Below are 14,581 nucleotides of genomic sequence, written 5' to 3' on the forward strand. Positions count from 1 at the left end.
ACTGTGTTTTTGATTGATATAAAATTCTAAAAATTTTTTTGAAAATTCATAGCTTCAAACAAAGGCAATTAGTTTTTACCTTTTTAACACATTGAAATTTTTTGTGTTTATTTTTCGACATCTAAAGTTTCTTAAAATTTTGTATAAAAACCATTACACTCAAATAGAGGGTGACGAGCGGGAATTCCCGGGAAATCGACCATTTTTGGACCTCTCGATTCCGGGAAATTTGGTCGAAGCAAAATTATATAAACAAATAAAAAAAAATTGAAAATTCGAAATTGTTCAGAACATTGGGTGTTCAATGTAAGATGTTCAAGTTCGAATGAACCAATGCTTCTCTTATCTTCTAATTCAGAAAGTGTAAATTTTAACTTATTAAAAATTCCAATAACTATAATTGGGAAAACTTAAAATAAAGTGGACCCCAAAATTAACCTTAAAGCATACTTAGCAGTTAGCCACAAGAGGAAAGTCTATTTTTTTTAATATTTTTGTTTATTATTTCTAAGAGTATAATTTTCATATCCTATTTCAAGCATAGCAATTCTTTTAATCCATTTTTTTTTATTTTTATTATTTTAATTTCGCTGTATCAAGGTAATTTCCTTTTTTGATGTCATGGAGTAATTTTGTGTTTCGCTTAAACCTCAATATTAAATTATATCTTAGAAAAAAAACTCTGGAAATCTTTGTTAAGTCCGCCAAATGTGAACATTCGGGTTTTCCGGATCACTATTTCTTCAATGCATATTTACAGTTTTAAAAAAGAAAAAAATATTAAAATTGTTGTTTTGAGTCGCTATTTATTATATTGTAAAAATCCCGATACTGGGAAATTATATATTAGCTATTTTGTTATTTCACAAAAATCTAATAACAAGTTCATACAACAAGTTGTATTGCAGATTCAGAAAAAAATCAAGAGGTAGATCATAGTTCCCAAAAATAATGAGGCTACTAATTAACGTTTCATTAAATAAGCATGAATAAATCGTAACTGAATTCATTGAAAAGAAACACATTTATAACTTTTCTTTATACATTACTGGCACTATTGGCATAGTTATAAACACTACCAGGTCCAGGAATTCCGGGAAATTTCCAAATTCAACTCTCGATTCCGGGAAATTGAAAATCTCGAGAATAGTCACCCTCTACACACAAAGCTTTTAGAACCGTTTTTGTAAATGTGAAAATTTAGGCGAAATTACACTGGATAGCCCAACACATGGAATCCATGAAATAAAAAAAAAATGTATGTGAAAGATAAGCAACTTTATCCATTCCATTAAAACATAACAAAACAAAAATTTTCAAGGAAAATGTTTCTAACATTCTTCAAATTATTGACCCTAGAAGCAAAATTAAGTGGAACTTTGTGTTTTCCCAAAAAATATTGCTGTTTTTGGAGTTGGAATTTTGCTTTGGTTTAAATTCTAGTGGGTCCGCGATAATGGTGTTTCTGCAAATCAAAATTATAAAAGAAATTGTATAATATTTTACATTTACGACTAAAAAGTTGGTGGGCAAGCCAATCTATGCAACTTTGTCGAAGACACCCAAATTTTACTTTTTCACTCTTGCTACAAGCAGCAGAATATAATATATTTAGAGCAATTTATGTGCTCTTAAAAAACCAACATTTTTATGTTGAAAAAAAAAAATATTTTGCTAGAAATTTAAAAAAAGTCAAAGCATTTTTTGTGTTAGAAATATTCAATTTAAACACTTCAGTATTTCGAAAACGTAGGACAATCTCAACGCACAAGTTTGCATTTAAAACGATAAAAATATCTCAAATGCCATTTTCTTTAAACTTGAAATATCTTATTCTTTTTATTTCAGATTTTCAATATAAATGTGTAAATTTCAATTAAATAGCTGATTATATAAAAAAATACTTCAAAACATAAAAAAGCTTGATGGTTCCTGATGCTGGAAAAATGGTGAAATTTAAATTGAATTTTATATACTGTAGTTGAAATATAAAATCTCTAGCTATTTCAAAGAATTGTTATAAAACCCTGAAATTTTTGCCACTTGAGCGCCCCCTTTGTTAAATGAATTCTGGTACAATTATTGAAATAGTTGATTTTGGCGCCCCAAGTGTTATAAGTAATATTTGTAATATTCCGACCAAGATTATCGAGTTATTTTGTAGTCCTACTTTAAAATTTGGCGCCCCTTTTGTTCTGAATACCTTTCTAGGATTTTATAATAACATGACAAATTTATACAATCATCGTTTTCGGCGCCCCCCAAGGGCTGGCGCCCTTGGCGGTCGCCAACTGCACCAACCCCTAGGTACGGCGCTGGTCTCGTTTGTTTGTAAAATGAAGAAAAGTGTGTTCGACTTGTTTTGTCATTGAAAGACAACCAAAACCAAAAAAGTCCAACTTTTCAGCATTCATTTCAGTGCTGAAAATTAGAACTTTTGCATTTGTTTTAAAAATTTGACTTTTCGAATCTGTTATTTTTGGTAGAGAAAACAGGATGTTTCGTCGTTTGCAAATGACAGGAAAAATAATAGTTTCATGACGGAATGGCAAAAAATATATTGTGTTACCAAGTTTATGCAAAATTCAACATTATTGAGCATTCGATTATGTGCATTAATCTGGAAAGAAATATACAAAAATTCAAATGAAAAATGTTGCTGTCAGGATTGACTTTTTAAACCTAAAAAAAATATTCGATCAACTTTATTACAATAGTAAATTTTCATTTCAGCCTATTTCATAATAATTTGAAAACTGAAAGAATCAGCAATTAAATAAAAAAAAAACTCATGGAAGCAATCATGGAAATTGAACATTATAATGCTGATAAATTTGTGAGGGGCGCCAAATTGATGCTTCGCCAAGGGCGCCGTAGACCCAAAACCAAAACCAAAAATGAATTAAATTGAAGGAATTAAAAATATAAAGAAAATGCTCATGCCCTGATTTCTGGGTCAATAAATTGTTTCCCGCAATTTGCCAAATTTTGTTTTTTATTGCATTTTCACAAGGGACAGGACAGTGTCAGAAATATATTTTTGTTCAGCGATGGCTTCAAATATATTAACTCGTATTCAAACTCCAACGCAACAAACGCAACTTGTGTGCAACCAACGTTTCTCACCAACCCAACTTTCGCCAGACCATTCCTTGCCGTCACTTTTTGTTTATAAAACACGCAATGCATCACACGAACAAACACGACTCGCGTCAGTTGTGTGCACAGCTTTTGCTTACATTATTCGCTGCTGACATCATTCATCGTTCGTTAATCAGTTGACCGGTCGGTCGTCGCCTGCTCTGCTCCGCTCTCTTCCAAAACTAATTTATTCCAAACCTTGTGCATTTCCCGTAAAAAAAATCCGCCCAAAATGTCCGCAACAGCACCGCTGGATTTCTACCAGGTCGGGGACGCCGTCTGTGACGAGCTGCTGGGCCTATTGGAAAAGTTCGCCAACGAAACGCTGGCCAAGCAGAACACCTTCCGGCTGGGCGTTTCAGGTAATGCTTTGGAAATTGCTTGGTTTTTGAGTGCCGTTTGTAATCTGAAAACGTATTCTGACAGGTGGTTCCGTGGCCACCATTCTGGCCGAGGGGATGCACGACCTTCGGTCGGACTTTAGCAAGTGGCAGATCTTTTTCTGCGACGAGCGGATCGTTCCAGAGGACGACAAAGAGTCCACCTACGGAGTGTACAAGCGCGACCTGTTGGACAACTATCCCAAGTTTCCGAAAACGGCGTTCTACCCGGTGAACTGCAAGCTGAGTGCCACCGATGCTGCTGTTGAGTACGAGAAGACCATCAGGAAGGCCTTCGGTCAGAAGGAGGGTTCCACGGAAGTGCCCTCGTTCGATTTGCTTATTTTGGGAATTGGACCCGATGGTCACACGGCGTCGCTCTTTCCGGAGCATCCACTGCTCGATGAGAAGACGGTGCTGATTGCGCCGATCGAGAACTCGCCAAAACCGCCGCCGAAGCGAGTCACGATGACCTACCCGTTGATCAACAGCGCCAAGGTTTGCCTGTTTGGAGCGCAGGGAGCGGGGAAGGCTCAGATCTTGAAGGTTTGCTGTTTGCTTTTGTCTCGTGAAATCAAATTCTTCAAATTCAACTTCTCTTTTCAGCGAATCTTGGTTGACAACGACCAGTCCCTGCCGGTGGCACGGGTCAATCCCACCAAGGGGCGCCTTATCTTTGTGGCCTGCGACGAGGCCGCATCCTTGATCGAAGGCAATCCCTCCCGCGAGGCGAAACCTTAAATGCCTTAAATGACCACCTAGTGGAGCCTTTTACATTCTGAAGCGTTGGATTTATTTTTGTGGTATCTCACTCTGTTTTATTAAAGGTGGAAATAAAATTGTTCACTTATGTTACACTTTATTAAAATGCAATAAATTAAAACTCGTTAAAAGGTATCACAATTCACTCGTACACTTAATACTTGTTAGTTTTTGTTTTAGTTACTAACTTTAGTAGCACTTATGGGCAAATAGTTGTTTCTTCCTTCCTCGTCCTCCTCTTCCTTTTCAATAGCTTCGTTGAGATTTGTCTGTCCAAACTGTGTTTGTGTTTAATTTCTAGGAATGCCAATCGTTTTTTTTTTTTGTTGTGTAAAGTTTCTGGCAGCGGAATATTACACCGGTTTGTTGGTTGGAACATGTGAAGATCGATCGATCACTCCTGGTGGATGAACTTTTTGTACTCTTGGTTGAGGGTGGGATCGATCGGACCCCAGTTCCGGGTTGGTCGGAAGGCGTTCATCACTTTCTGTTGAAAGAAACATTTTTTTGTGTGTTAAATTCTGATTCAGATGAAGGCAAAATACAATAATAATTACCTCTGAAAGCGTCTTCCCTTCCTGCTTGTAAATTGCGTAGATGCCCCAGATTGGCAGCTGAAGTAAGCCAAGTGCAGCTATGCACCAACCAAGATCTGAATCAAAAGAAATTTGTTAGTAGGGGAAATTCTCGTATCTTTGGCAGGTTAAACTCTCGCTCCTAACTCCATCCAATTAGCTGATTTTCACTATTTAAACAACTAATTTTGCAAAACTTTTGGTAGAAACTTGCTTACTCACTTCTTATTGAGCTATTTATCACTCGATTTCAGTTTAAAACACTTTTAATTAGCTTTAATTGCATGTCAAAGTTCTGACCTGCCAACATTAGAGGCACGCTGGAATTAGATGCTGTTCCCCTATTTGTAAAAATCAGATCATTAAAATAGCTTACCATAAGCAATCGTCGGGTACACGTAACCCTGGTAAGTCAACGGCTGCAGCGTCACCAAATTGTAGATCAAAATCGCCGTCATCAACAGCGGAGTAACCCAGCGCCAGCAAAGTCGCCAGTAAAGGTTAGGCCGGTGGCCGAGCATAAACTCTACATCCTTGCAGAGTCGATCCACGCCGTAGATCCATCCGATCGCAATTAGCTCGGCGATGGCCAGCACCAGCGCAATGAAGGAAGCTCCAAAGTGATCCACCAGCGTCAGGATGTACTGACCGCCCTGTTTGATACAAGGAAAAAAGGTATAAAATAATTAGAATTTATTTCAAATTTCACACCTAAATTCCTAGAATGACTCCAAGTAACACAATTTGCAAATATGTGAACAACAACAGAAGTTTCCATGCCCAACTTGTCAGATTTTAAACATTTTTTTAATTACTCCAAAAACCATATTTATGTGCACAGATGATTACATCCAACTATAGCTCAAATACAAACTTTTAGACTTGAAGTATTTTCTGAAAATATGTTTAAACCCTTTTGCTTTATTACACACGGCATTGAAAAAAACTAAAATTAGAATTTAAATTGTTGAAAATAGTTTGCATAACAAGTTTTTTAATTACAATATCAGCCTTTGTTCAACCTACGCTGAAAAATGCACTATTTTGTAAGAAAAGTAACACACTACTTCAAAATTTCTGTATTTAATTATTTTATGTACAACGAACGCATTATCAAATAATTTGATGGCAAAATATGTTATCAAGTGTCGTAACTTTAGCTACATTTTGCCACACGCGGGAGCGAACCTTCGATTCGTTTTATGGTCCCACCACCCACCACATAAAACTCAACCGCTCGCTTCAGGATTAAACGCCAAACTCAAGAACTGCTTCTGAATCCCGAAACCCGAAGGGAGCGTTCTTTTATTACGTAACGCGAAAAATCGGACTTTTAGACCCCCTCCCCCCCCTCGTAACAAAATTTCCATACAAATTTTAAAAATTTTGTATTGAGCGTAACACGGCCTCCGACCCCCCCTCCCCCCCTACTGCGTTACGTAATAAAAGAACGCTCCCGAAGGCCAGTCCCGACACAATCGGTCCACAAGCGAACAAACACACGCGTAACTCTCTCAATTTCCCTCAACAACGCCGCGCGAGTACATTCCGAAGTTCATCAGTTACACTCTCACGCAGGGTTACCAGGTCTGAACAGAAAAAAATCTGGCAAAAAAACTGGAAAAAAAAACCAGGCAAGCCACTTTTTTTCAAAGTAGAGAGCAACATTGTGTTCAAAAATTGTGTATTTTCACTTTTTATACATTGTAGCTTCACAAAATAAATATTATACATCAATTTGACAAAGTCAGGAAGAAATAAAAAATAAAATTTTACAAATTGTCACTCAAAAAACTGGCAATGCCAGATTTATCTGGCAACCTGGCATCCCTGCTCTCACGCCCGCGTCTACGTTCGTTTTCGCTCTCTCTCTCTCTCATTTGTGACTCGGGTCGGTGGACGGAGTAGGCAAAGAAATTTACGAAGTATTTGTATTGCTGTGTGACCAAGCCGCTGGCATCTAGCGAGTCGAGTTCACTCCAGTCGGCAAAGATTCGTTCAGTGATGAGTGAGTTATTTATGATCTTTGAACCAATAATGAGGACCCATGTAGTCATTTAAGGCATATTGATTAGAAATCAGATGAAATTGTTTCTATTAGTTTTCAGTCACTTTTTCATAGAAATATCCTAAAAAAAACAACCAATTTTATGGTAAAAGTTGTCTAACTCTCCAAAGAAATATGTTGATTCACCTAGCAAACTGTCAAGAAAGAAGCCTTTCTTTCAAGGTGCAAAATATCAGACCTGTCGATTTTTTTGTCTTAAATTTGTTCTTCGAAATACCCCGTGGATTAAGCTTTAATAATATAATGTATTTTGGTTTGTAGATAATTTATTGCATTTTTATTTTTGAGCAAATGTTCTTGAAAGGCTGAGGCTGAGGAAATCAAAAAGAGAGTGAATCTTAACTTTTTTGCAATTTTACTTTTCTTTGTATTTTTTTAAATTTGGATGAAACTTAGTCCATGCATTCCATATGTCTAATAATAATATACCATTTTGAGGGTTGGTCATACAAAATGGGCATGTGAATGTTCGAAAATCTGTTTCTTGAGAAAAAACTGAAGGGTTTTCTGATCGATTTTGTGTCATTTAATGATTTTGGGTAGGTTATGATTAGAGATTTTCTTTAAAAAAAAGTCAAAAAAACCTTTTTATTTTCCTAAATACATATTTTTAATTATCGTAGCTTTTGATAAGTTTTTTTTTTTTTGATAAGATGGGGCAAAGTCTTGTACCGAAGATATGATTTTTTTTGGAAATAATGTTTATTTCAAAATCCAAAATACTGTCAATATAAATTTCAACAACCATCAAATTTGCAATAAAAAATTAATCCGAACATATATTTTTTGTAAATGTTATAAGCATTTTCGAAAAAAAAAAACAAAATCATAATAATGTTAAAAATGTTGTGATTTTTTTTCACAGTGTTATCTAATTAATCCTCATTTTTCAACTTGCGATATCTCGGTCCCGCCTGTGTGAATCAATCGGACCGCGCACTGGACTCACAATCCAGAGGTTGCTGGTTCGAATCCCGCGGCGGGCGCGTGTAAGTGTAAGTATGGGTTTCCGGCGCCGTCGTTCCGTGCCGTACTCAAACACTTAGGAGCCCAGGGCGGCGAAGTCCTTGTAGTTAAATGGAAGACACTAGTGGTTGGTACTAGCAATAGTGGCCGACAGCTATAAAGTCAACGTCGTTTTTTTTCTTTTTTTATTTTCACTGTCAATAGATGAAACTTTTGTAAATTTTTCTACTATTTTAAGAATTTTCTTTCTAATTTTTTTTAGAATCAATTTTATGTTTAAAATAAGAAAACTAAAAAATATTTGTTCATTTTTGTTCATGATTTGATTATCCGAAGTCCCACACAGACCTTCGGATAATCGAGTCTGGACTGTATCAAATTTTGAAAGTATATTTCAAACTCGAAAACACAGCTCAACTTTTTGAAATTGCTGAATTCAAACCCTCAAAATTCCCAAACAATTACAGTTCTAATTTATAAATAAATGATATAGAATTATTCTGAGGAACTGCCTTCATAAAAATGATTTGAAAAAATGAGCATCATTGAAGAATTGATAAAAAATGTTTTTAAATGTCCAGGCACATTTAGACATCGGCTCAAATCACGAGAAAAAAAAATGTCTTTCTTCGTTGAGTCATGGCCAAGAAACGGTTAGCTAGGGGAAATCTACCCATTTTAATCCTAATAAGCGGTCGTGTTTGAATGATGCTGGATAATCTAGAGTCTCCCTTGAATTTTACTAAAACCAAGTACGCCAACGAGTAGAGCAAGTTTTTGTGAACATTTCTGTTTATTTTCACTTTCACTAAAAGTTATTCTATTTCTTTACCAAGCATTTAACAAAAAAAAAATCCCAACGGTATTCTAATCGAGGCGAATGCATTGGGCCACGCCCATTTTTCTAATATCGGCTTAGTTCTTTTTTCTTCCAACACTCTGTCGAGTGTTGCCATTTGCGCTGACAGTTCAAACGAACACTCACGAAAAGTGGCATTTATAGGGAAAGTTTCCTGGCATCGCTGGCTGTGCTGCTGGTGGTGTTGACGGCCAGCCTTTGTTCTTTTTTGCCTTCGTCTCTCGCTCGGTTTTCTTCAGCCTTCGATTGGAAAGCAAAGTGAAAATTGAAACGTCAAACGACTTGGCGCGTTTGTTTTTTTTGTTGGCGCTTGCTAATTTATTACATTTTTCGGGAATTTTCTTCAAGTGAGTGCCTTACTAATGATCAACAGAACATGTTGCCGGTAGTTGGAAGCAATTTCATATCTTAAGCGCCGTGAAAAAGTAAGCGAAAGTGAAAAGTTAATTTTGGCGATATTCATTAAGCGTTTGAGGGATTTTCGTGTGTGTCACTGTGTGTGCCAACAAAATGATGAGAAGTGGTCTCGCAAAATACAAATTATGATCAAAAGTGCATTAAATGTGATCTTTTTGGCCAGTAAGTGGCATACATTTGCGTGCTTACTCGAGGCGGTGCTGTTGCTGGTAAGTTTATAGCCCAAATAGTATTTTTGGAGCTTTAATTGAGCATCAAACTCTCCATATGACGAAAATAGGTGTTTGATTGGAAAGGGTAGATTTCCCCTAGTTTATGTTGCCGTATTAACTGATCCTTGGATTTTTGTGTATGATTTTATAAATTTTTAATCCTTTATTATGAAAATCAATATTAGCATGATTGAATAATTGAACAAAAAAGCTTTATTTTCGAATTGTTTTATATTCAATTGGAAAATAGAATTTTAAATAAAAAATCTGTGATAGCAGCCAAATGCCGTTAATCTTATGTTCAAAAACTGGTGAGTCTATAACTGTACATTTCAAAACAAATATTGAAAAGTCCTTAAAATTATCTCGATAATAATAGTTATTTGTTCAAATAAGTTAATGCTTTGAGTATTATTTTAATAGCATTGTACAAATTTCTGTTACTATTCTACCTCTAAATATAAGGATAAAATCATTGCAGTTGAATGCCTAAGTTGAAATAATACACAAACCAGAAAAAATGACTAAGTGATTGTACTTATGATATTTGCTGTGAGGTAGCGTAAGTTGGGACAGTTTCAATCATATTTTACTTTAACCCTTTCAGGCTTGATTGGTCATATATGACCCAAATATCAAAATGTCCAAAACTAGCCTATAATTTTCGTATGGTCATTAGAATCATTTTCCTATCATTACCTAATAAAATATTTTTTTGAAAATTCAGGCCTGAATGGGTTAATTATAATTCAATTTTGTTTCTTACCGGCGTCACGTAGATACACCCCAGCGCAACTCCACAGATCGCAATCACCGTAGCCGCCTGCCAGTTCTTCACCTTCGGGAACTGATCCCTGATGACGGTCATCACACACGACGTCATGGCCACGTTACTCCCAATCCCCAGCACGAACAACATCAGGAAAAACAGCACCGAAAACGCCTGCGGAACCACGTCAAACTTGGCGATCGCTTCAGGATACGAGATGAACGCCAGTCCCGCTCCCGGCTTTACCACCGATCCAACGTCGTCACTTCCGACCACGTGCGCCAAATGTCCCAAAATCCCAAAAATGGTGCATCCGGCCAGCAGCGAGGTGAAGGTATCGATCGTCGTCACGATCGTCGCGTCCCGGTGGACATTGTGGCGGAACTTGTTGTACGACGAGTACATGATGATGTTGCCGAAGCAGATCGAAAGGGAGAAGAAGCACTGGGTGACGGCTGCGTACCAGACCTTGGGGTCCAGGATTTTGTCCCACTGGGGCTTCAGGAAGTATATGATGCCGTTGATGGCCCCGGGCAGGGTACAGGCACGAACCAGCAGGATCGTGATGACCAGGTACGGGAACAGGGCTAGAAAGTAGGAGGCCTTGCCAGCACTTTTTACACCTGAAAGGAAACAACATTGTGATAAGAGTGCTGTGATGCAGAGAGACAACATCGTAAACTCTGGTTGAGCTGAATTACCTCGGATAAGAACGAGAAGCACGATGGACCATGACAGGCAGAGGAACAGGGTTAGCTGCCAGTCGGGGAGGCCGATGCCGTCGTCGATGTTGTCGAGCTCCTTGAGGACGACCCGTCTGATGGAAGAAGTGAAAATGAGAATGATTTGATTGTAACAATAAGTTGGAAACAAGAAAGGCAAAACATTAAAAACAAGTAGAACACTGAAATCTCCGAAAAAATAATAAAAGACAGAAAAAATCATGAAAAGTTGAAGTTGAAAAATACTTACCTTGAAATTTTTGAACATCAACGATTTATGTGTATTAAATTGTAATCGAAGAATGCAAGAAAATGTTCATAGTATTAAATTGGAAAAATCTTCTACTTTTTCTTGTCGTATCAAAGTTAGTTTCTTTAAGCTTTTCATAAATATTAAAAGCGCTTTTTTACAAAAATTGTAATCCTAATTTGTTTTATAATATTGAAGTACAAAGGCATACTTCTGCTACAGATCTTTACTAGAAACACATATTTTATTATTGAAATACCAGAAATGTATTCAATGTATTGTATTTAGAAACATCAAATTCCGATCACAAAAATGTTTTTTTATACTATAAATAAATGATTTAATTTTCAAGTGAATTACTTTTTGATGTTATGCTATGATTTACAAAATACCGAAAACAACAAAAACCAACACAAATTCTCCACAAACATTGACACCAAACCAAACTTACTTATAGTACAGTTCCGAGCTGCTCATGCGCTCAACGGTCCCATTGCCCGCGTACTGCCGGGCCGTGGCCGGCACACATCCGGTGCCCCATTCCGGCTGGCAGTGAGCCCACGGCAGGGGACTCTTGAACGAGTCCCACATGTACCGCCCGATGAGGGCCATCAACGATGAGTAGTACGTGATTAGTACGCAGATCATGTACAGTTCCCCGTAGCCAACACCTGGGGGAGGTTTGGTTCCGGATGTGGTTTGATACACCAGAAGGATTAGTAAGAGTGCAAATAAATCGTAAGTGACTTAAATTAGTTACCAGATTAGATACCAAATTAAGAAAAAAGTAAAACCTACTCCAAGAACCCACTAAGAGAACTACCACGCAAGAAGACCACTAAACCTCACTCCAAAAATCTTACCTATAGTACAACTCAGCCGAGGAGCTCATCACGGCGGACGTAGCATTCGAGGCGCTCAGCGCCGCGGCCGTAATCGTGGAGTTCAAAGCATCACCAGCGGAGGCACCAGCTCCGCCCGAAGGGATGCAGAACCCGGCCCACCGTTCGTCGCAGGTGGCCCACGGAAGGATCTTTTGAAACGACTCAAACAGATACTTGAGCGTGGTGGCCATCAGCGAGGCGTAGTACGTGGACACGATCGCGATCGAGAGGACCTGGCCGTAACCGATGCCTTCGGGGGTTTTATTGAGTTGTTGGTGGGCAGGGGGAAGGGTGAGATATTTTTTTTCGGGATGCAAAGATTTTTGGAAAATTTACATAATGTACAAATGCAAAAATTAACAAGGTTGATTTCTTTTTAAAATATTTTCTGATATTGACATTTTTACAACACATAATCTCCGTGATTTTAACAAAACCTCAAAACAAAGAATGTTTATTTTCAATTCTGTTTAGTTTATTTTTGTAGTCTAATTTAATGCTCAAATAAAAAAAAAACAAGGATTAATAATATTTTTTTTATATTTTTTAAGTTTGTCGTCGAAACAAAAGTCATAGCGTGTAAAAAATTACGTATAAAAATCACCAGAAACTGAGTAAAACAAGTAACTTATGTGATTTTTCACGTTCATAATTTCCAATTCGGCGTTTCTTCTTATTTTGTTTTATTTAAATGTGTAAGAACAAGCAATTTTTCATTATAATTTTTTTCTATGTAATTTTACAAAAGACTATTCAAATATCTCTATTTTCGAAAGGATTTGTTCGATAAATTTGGTGTGTGAAAATTAGGTTTAGGACTGTTGACACAAAAAAAATATAATTTTTATCAGACATTTTATTACAATACATTTATGATTCTTTTGATATTTTAGAAAGATTAAAAAAGAACACTTGAGGCTAAAAGTTATGGTACCGAAGATTTTTTTTTGAAAAAAATCGAAAATTTTGTCAGACAAAATGTTAAAAATTATTTTAAAGTGCAAAATTAAATTTGCATTTGAAAATTATTCAACAAATTGTTTGATAAAGTGCACCGTTTTCATCTTATATGTTTTTTAAATACTTTTTACAAAATTATTAAGATTTTTGCAATTTAAAAATACTTCATGATGAAACAAGCTAAAAAACAAGCTTAGACCTAAGACAAATTCTAATTATTTTTAAAAGGAAAATTTGTTGATCAATGCTGCGATGAAGATAAAAGCTAAATTTGAGAAAAATGAGTTTTTTTTTCATTATTATCTTATCACCCTTGATTTTCAAGTCATGATATCTTGAAAACTATTACAGTGGACTCTCTGGCTGTCGATCTTCTCGATACCAATATTGCTCCAGCTGTCAATAAATTTTTCAGTCCCTTCAAAAAGTTTGCTCTGATTTTTCGTTCTATAATTTGATAACTTTCGCTTTTGACGGTCCTTTCAATATCGACAGAGAGAGAGTCTATGTCAAAAATTCTATGTTCTATGTCAAAAAATGAAAGAATTGTGAAATCTATAAAAATAACTTCAAAATTTAAAAATCTTGCCCAACATTGAAAATAATAAAAGTGATTTTATCCCTTTCAAAAGATTGAAATTGACAATAGAGCAATTTTCTACCAAAACCGGAAATGGCTTTTACTTGTATTTTTTTATTTGTCTTCGGCAAAGTTGTAGGTATTGTTGAGGACTATTGACAAGAAATAGGTACACGGAAAAAATATTTGCGGAATTTTTATTAACTTTCTAAAGAAATCCGAACATTTTTCAAAAAAATAACCTTAAAAACTTTTAATTTGAAAAAGTGCACTTTATGAAAAAAAAACGTTGTTTTGAACTTTCATTTTGCATCCAAATATGTGTTTTGAATTTTTAGCTTTCCAAACATATTTTTTTTAGGGGACCATTTAGTGAATAAAACTCAATTAAAAACAAAGTTTTTCTTTGCAGTGAACTATTTTCTGAAAAGTCCTTTTCATAACCTACAACTCTACCAAAGACTCCAAATCGATCAGGAAATACCAAACCACAGATTAAGGATTATTCAAATATTTAATTTGTATGTCCAGCCTGCCAAACTGAGCATGAGCATGAGCATGAGCATGGTTGACTGCCAATGAGCTGCTACTCCGTTATTGACAGATCAGCTGAAGTTAAACAATGAATCAAAAATGATCAGTGGGAGCCAACCATCCGTTCACTGTTTAACTCCTGAAGATCCCTACTTTATTAGTCAATACCGGCGCCCTCCCAAGAAGCCTGCAGTTCAACGAAAGGGAGGAATGTTAGTCCGATAGTTGAAGTTGCAGACTCATCAAGCACATAGTTTTTCGCTATATACTTGATGATACCGCTTGAGACCGTTGAATCCACAGCATCTCCTTCAAGCATCACGTGATTATTTTTTTTTTTTTTGATTAGTAGGATAAGGTATTGGCTTTTCGATGCCTCCCGAGCTACGACGCTATGGGGAGGACTTTCATAACAGACCCGTCGGCGAGCCTTCCGAGCAACGATGCTATGAGAAGGTCTTTCTGATTAACATACAAAATCACTCACACACAGTTATTTCCT

The 14,581-nt window shown here is 36.4% G+C and overlaps 2 protein-coding genes across 7 annotated transcripts in view; one reads left to right on the forward strand and one right to left on the reverse strand.

Annotated features, from left to right (window-relative positions):
• The first annotated feature begins 3,197 nt into the window (after positions 1-3,197).
• Positions 3,198-4,389, forward strand: LOC119766864 (6-phosphogluconolactonase). Its single transcript, XM_038253087.1, has 3 exons — positions 3,198-3,503; positions 3,568-4,067; positions 4,128-4,389. Exons 1-3 carry the CDS (start codon positions 3,374-3,376, stop codon positions 4,260-4,262), a joined length of 765 nt encoding a protein of 254 aa, XP_038109015.1. The 5' UTR covers positions 3,198-3,373; the 3' UTR covers positions 4,263-4,389.
• LOC6054543 (sodium-dependent nutrient amino acid transporter 1) overlaps positions 4,364-14,581 on the reverse strand; it is a 45,734-nt gene continuing 35,516 nt past the window's right edge. For 5 of the 6 annotated variants that reach the window (XM_038253080.1, XM_038253081.1, XM_038253085.1 and 2 more), the window contains exons 3-8: positions 11,985-12,255; positions 10,851-10,966; positions 10,147-10,772; positions 5,235-5,511; positions 4,841-4,935; positions 4,364-4,770 (exon numbers count right to left, since the gene is read on the reverse strand). In XM_038253080.1, the coding sequence (XP_038109008.1) occupies positions 4,678-4,770; positions 4,841-4,935; positions 5,235-5,511; positions 10,147-10,772; positions 10,851-10,966; positions 11,985-12,255 (1,478 nt within the window). In that variant the 3' untranslated portion in view covers positions 4,364-4,677. Of the gene's footprint in view, positions 4,771-4,840; positions 4,936-5,234; positions 5,512-10,146; positions 10,773-10,850; positions 10,967-11,572; positions 11,793-11,984; positions 12,256-14,581 lie in introns of all 6 variants that reach the window. The other variant, XM_038253084.1, reaches the window with a different exon arrangement.

This window comes from Culex quinquefasciatus, chromosome 2, assembly GCF_015732765.1.
Source record: "Culex quinquefasciatus strain JHB chromosome 2, VPISU_Cqui_1.0_pri_paternal, whole genome shotgun sequence".
NCBI classification, from domain to species: domain Eukaryota; kingdom Metazoa; phylum Arthropoda; class Insecta; order Diptera; family Culicidae; genus Culex; species Culex quinquefasciatus.

What these genes read in the sequence shown, in the direction of transcription:
- LOC119766864 (XM_038253087.1), top strand. Translation starts at nt 3,374, where the DNA reads ATGTCCGCAACAGCACCGCTGGATTTCTACCAGGTCGGGGACGCCGTC. An exon ending in CTTCCGGCTGGGCGTTTCAG is followed by an intron (nt 3,504 to 3,567) that starts GTAATGCTTTGG and finishes GTATTCTGACAG; the next exon opens with GTGGTTCCGTGGCCACCATT. An exon ending in GGAAGGCTCAGATCTTGAAG is followed by an intron (nt 4,068 to 4,127) that starts GTTTGCTGTTTG and finishes TTCTCTTTTCAG; the next exon opens with CGAATCTTGGTTGACAACGA.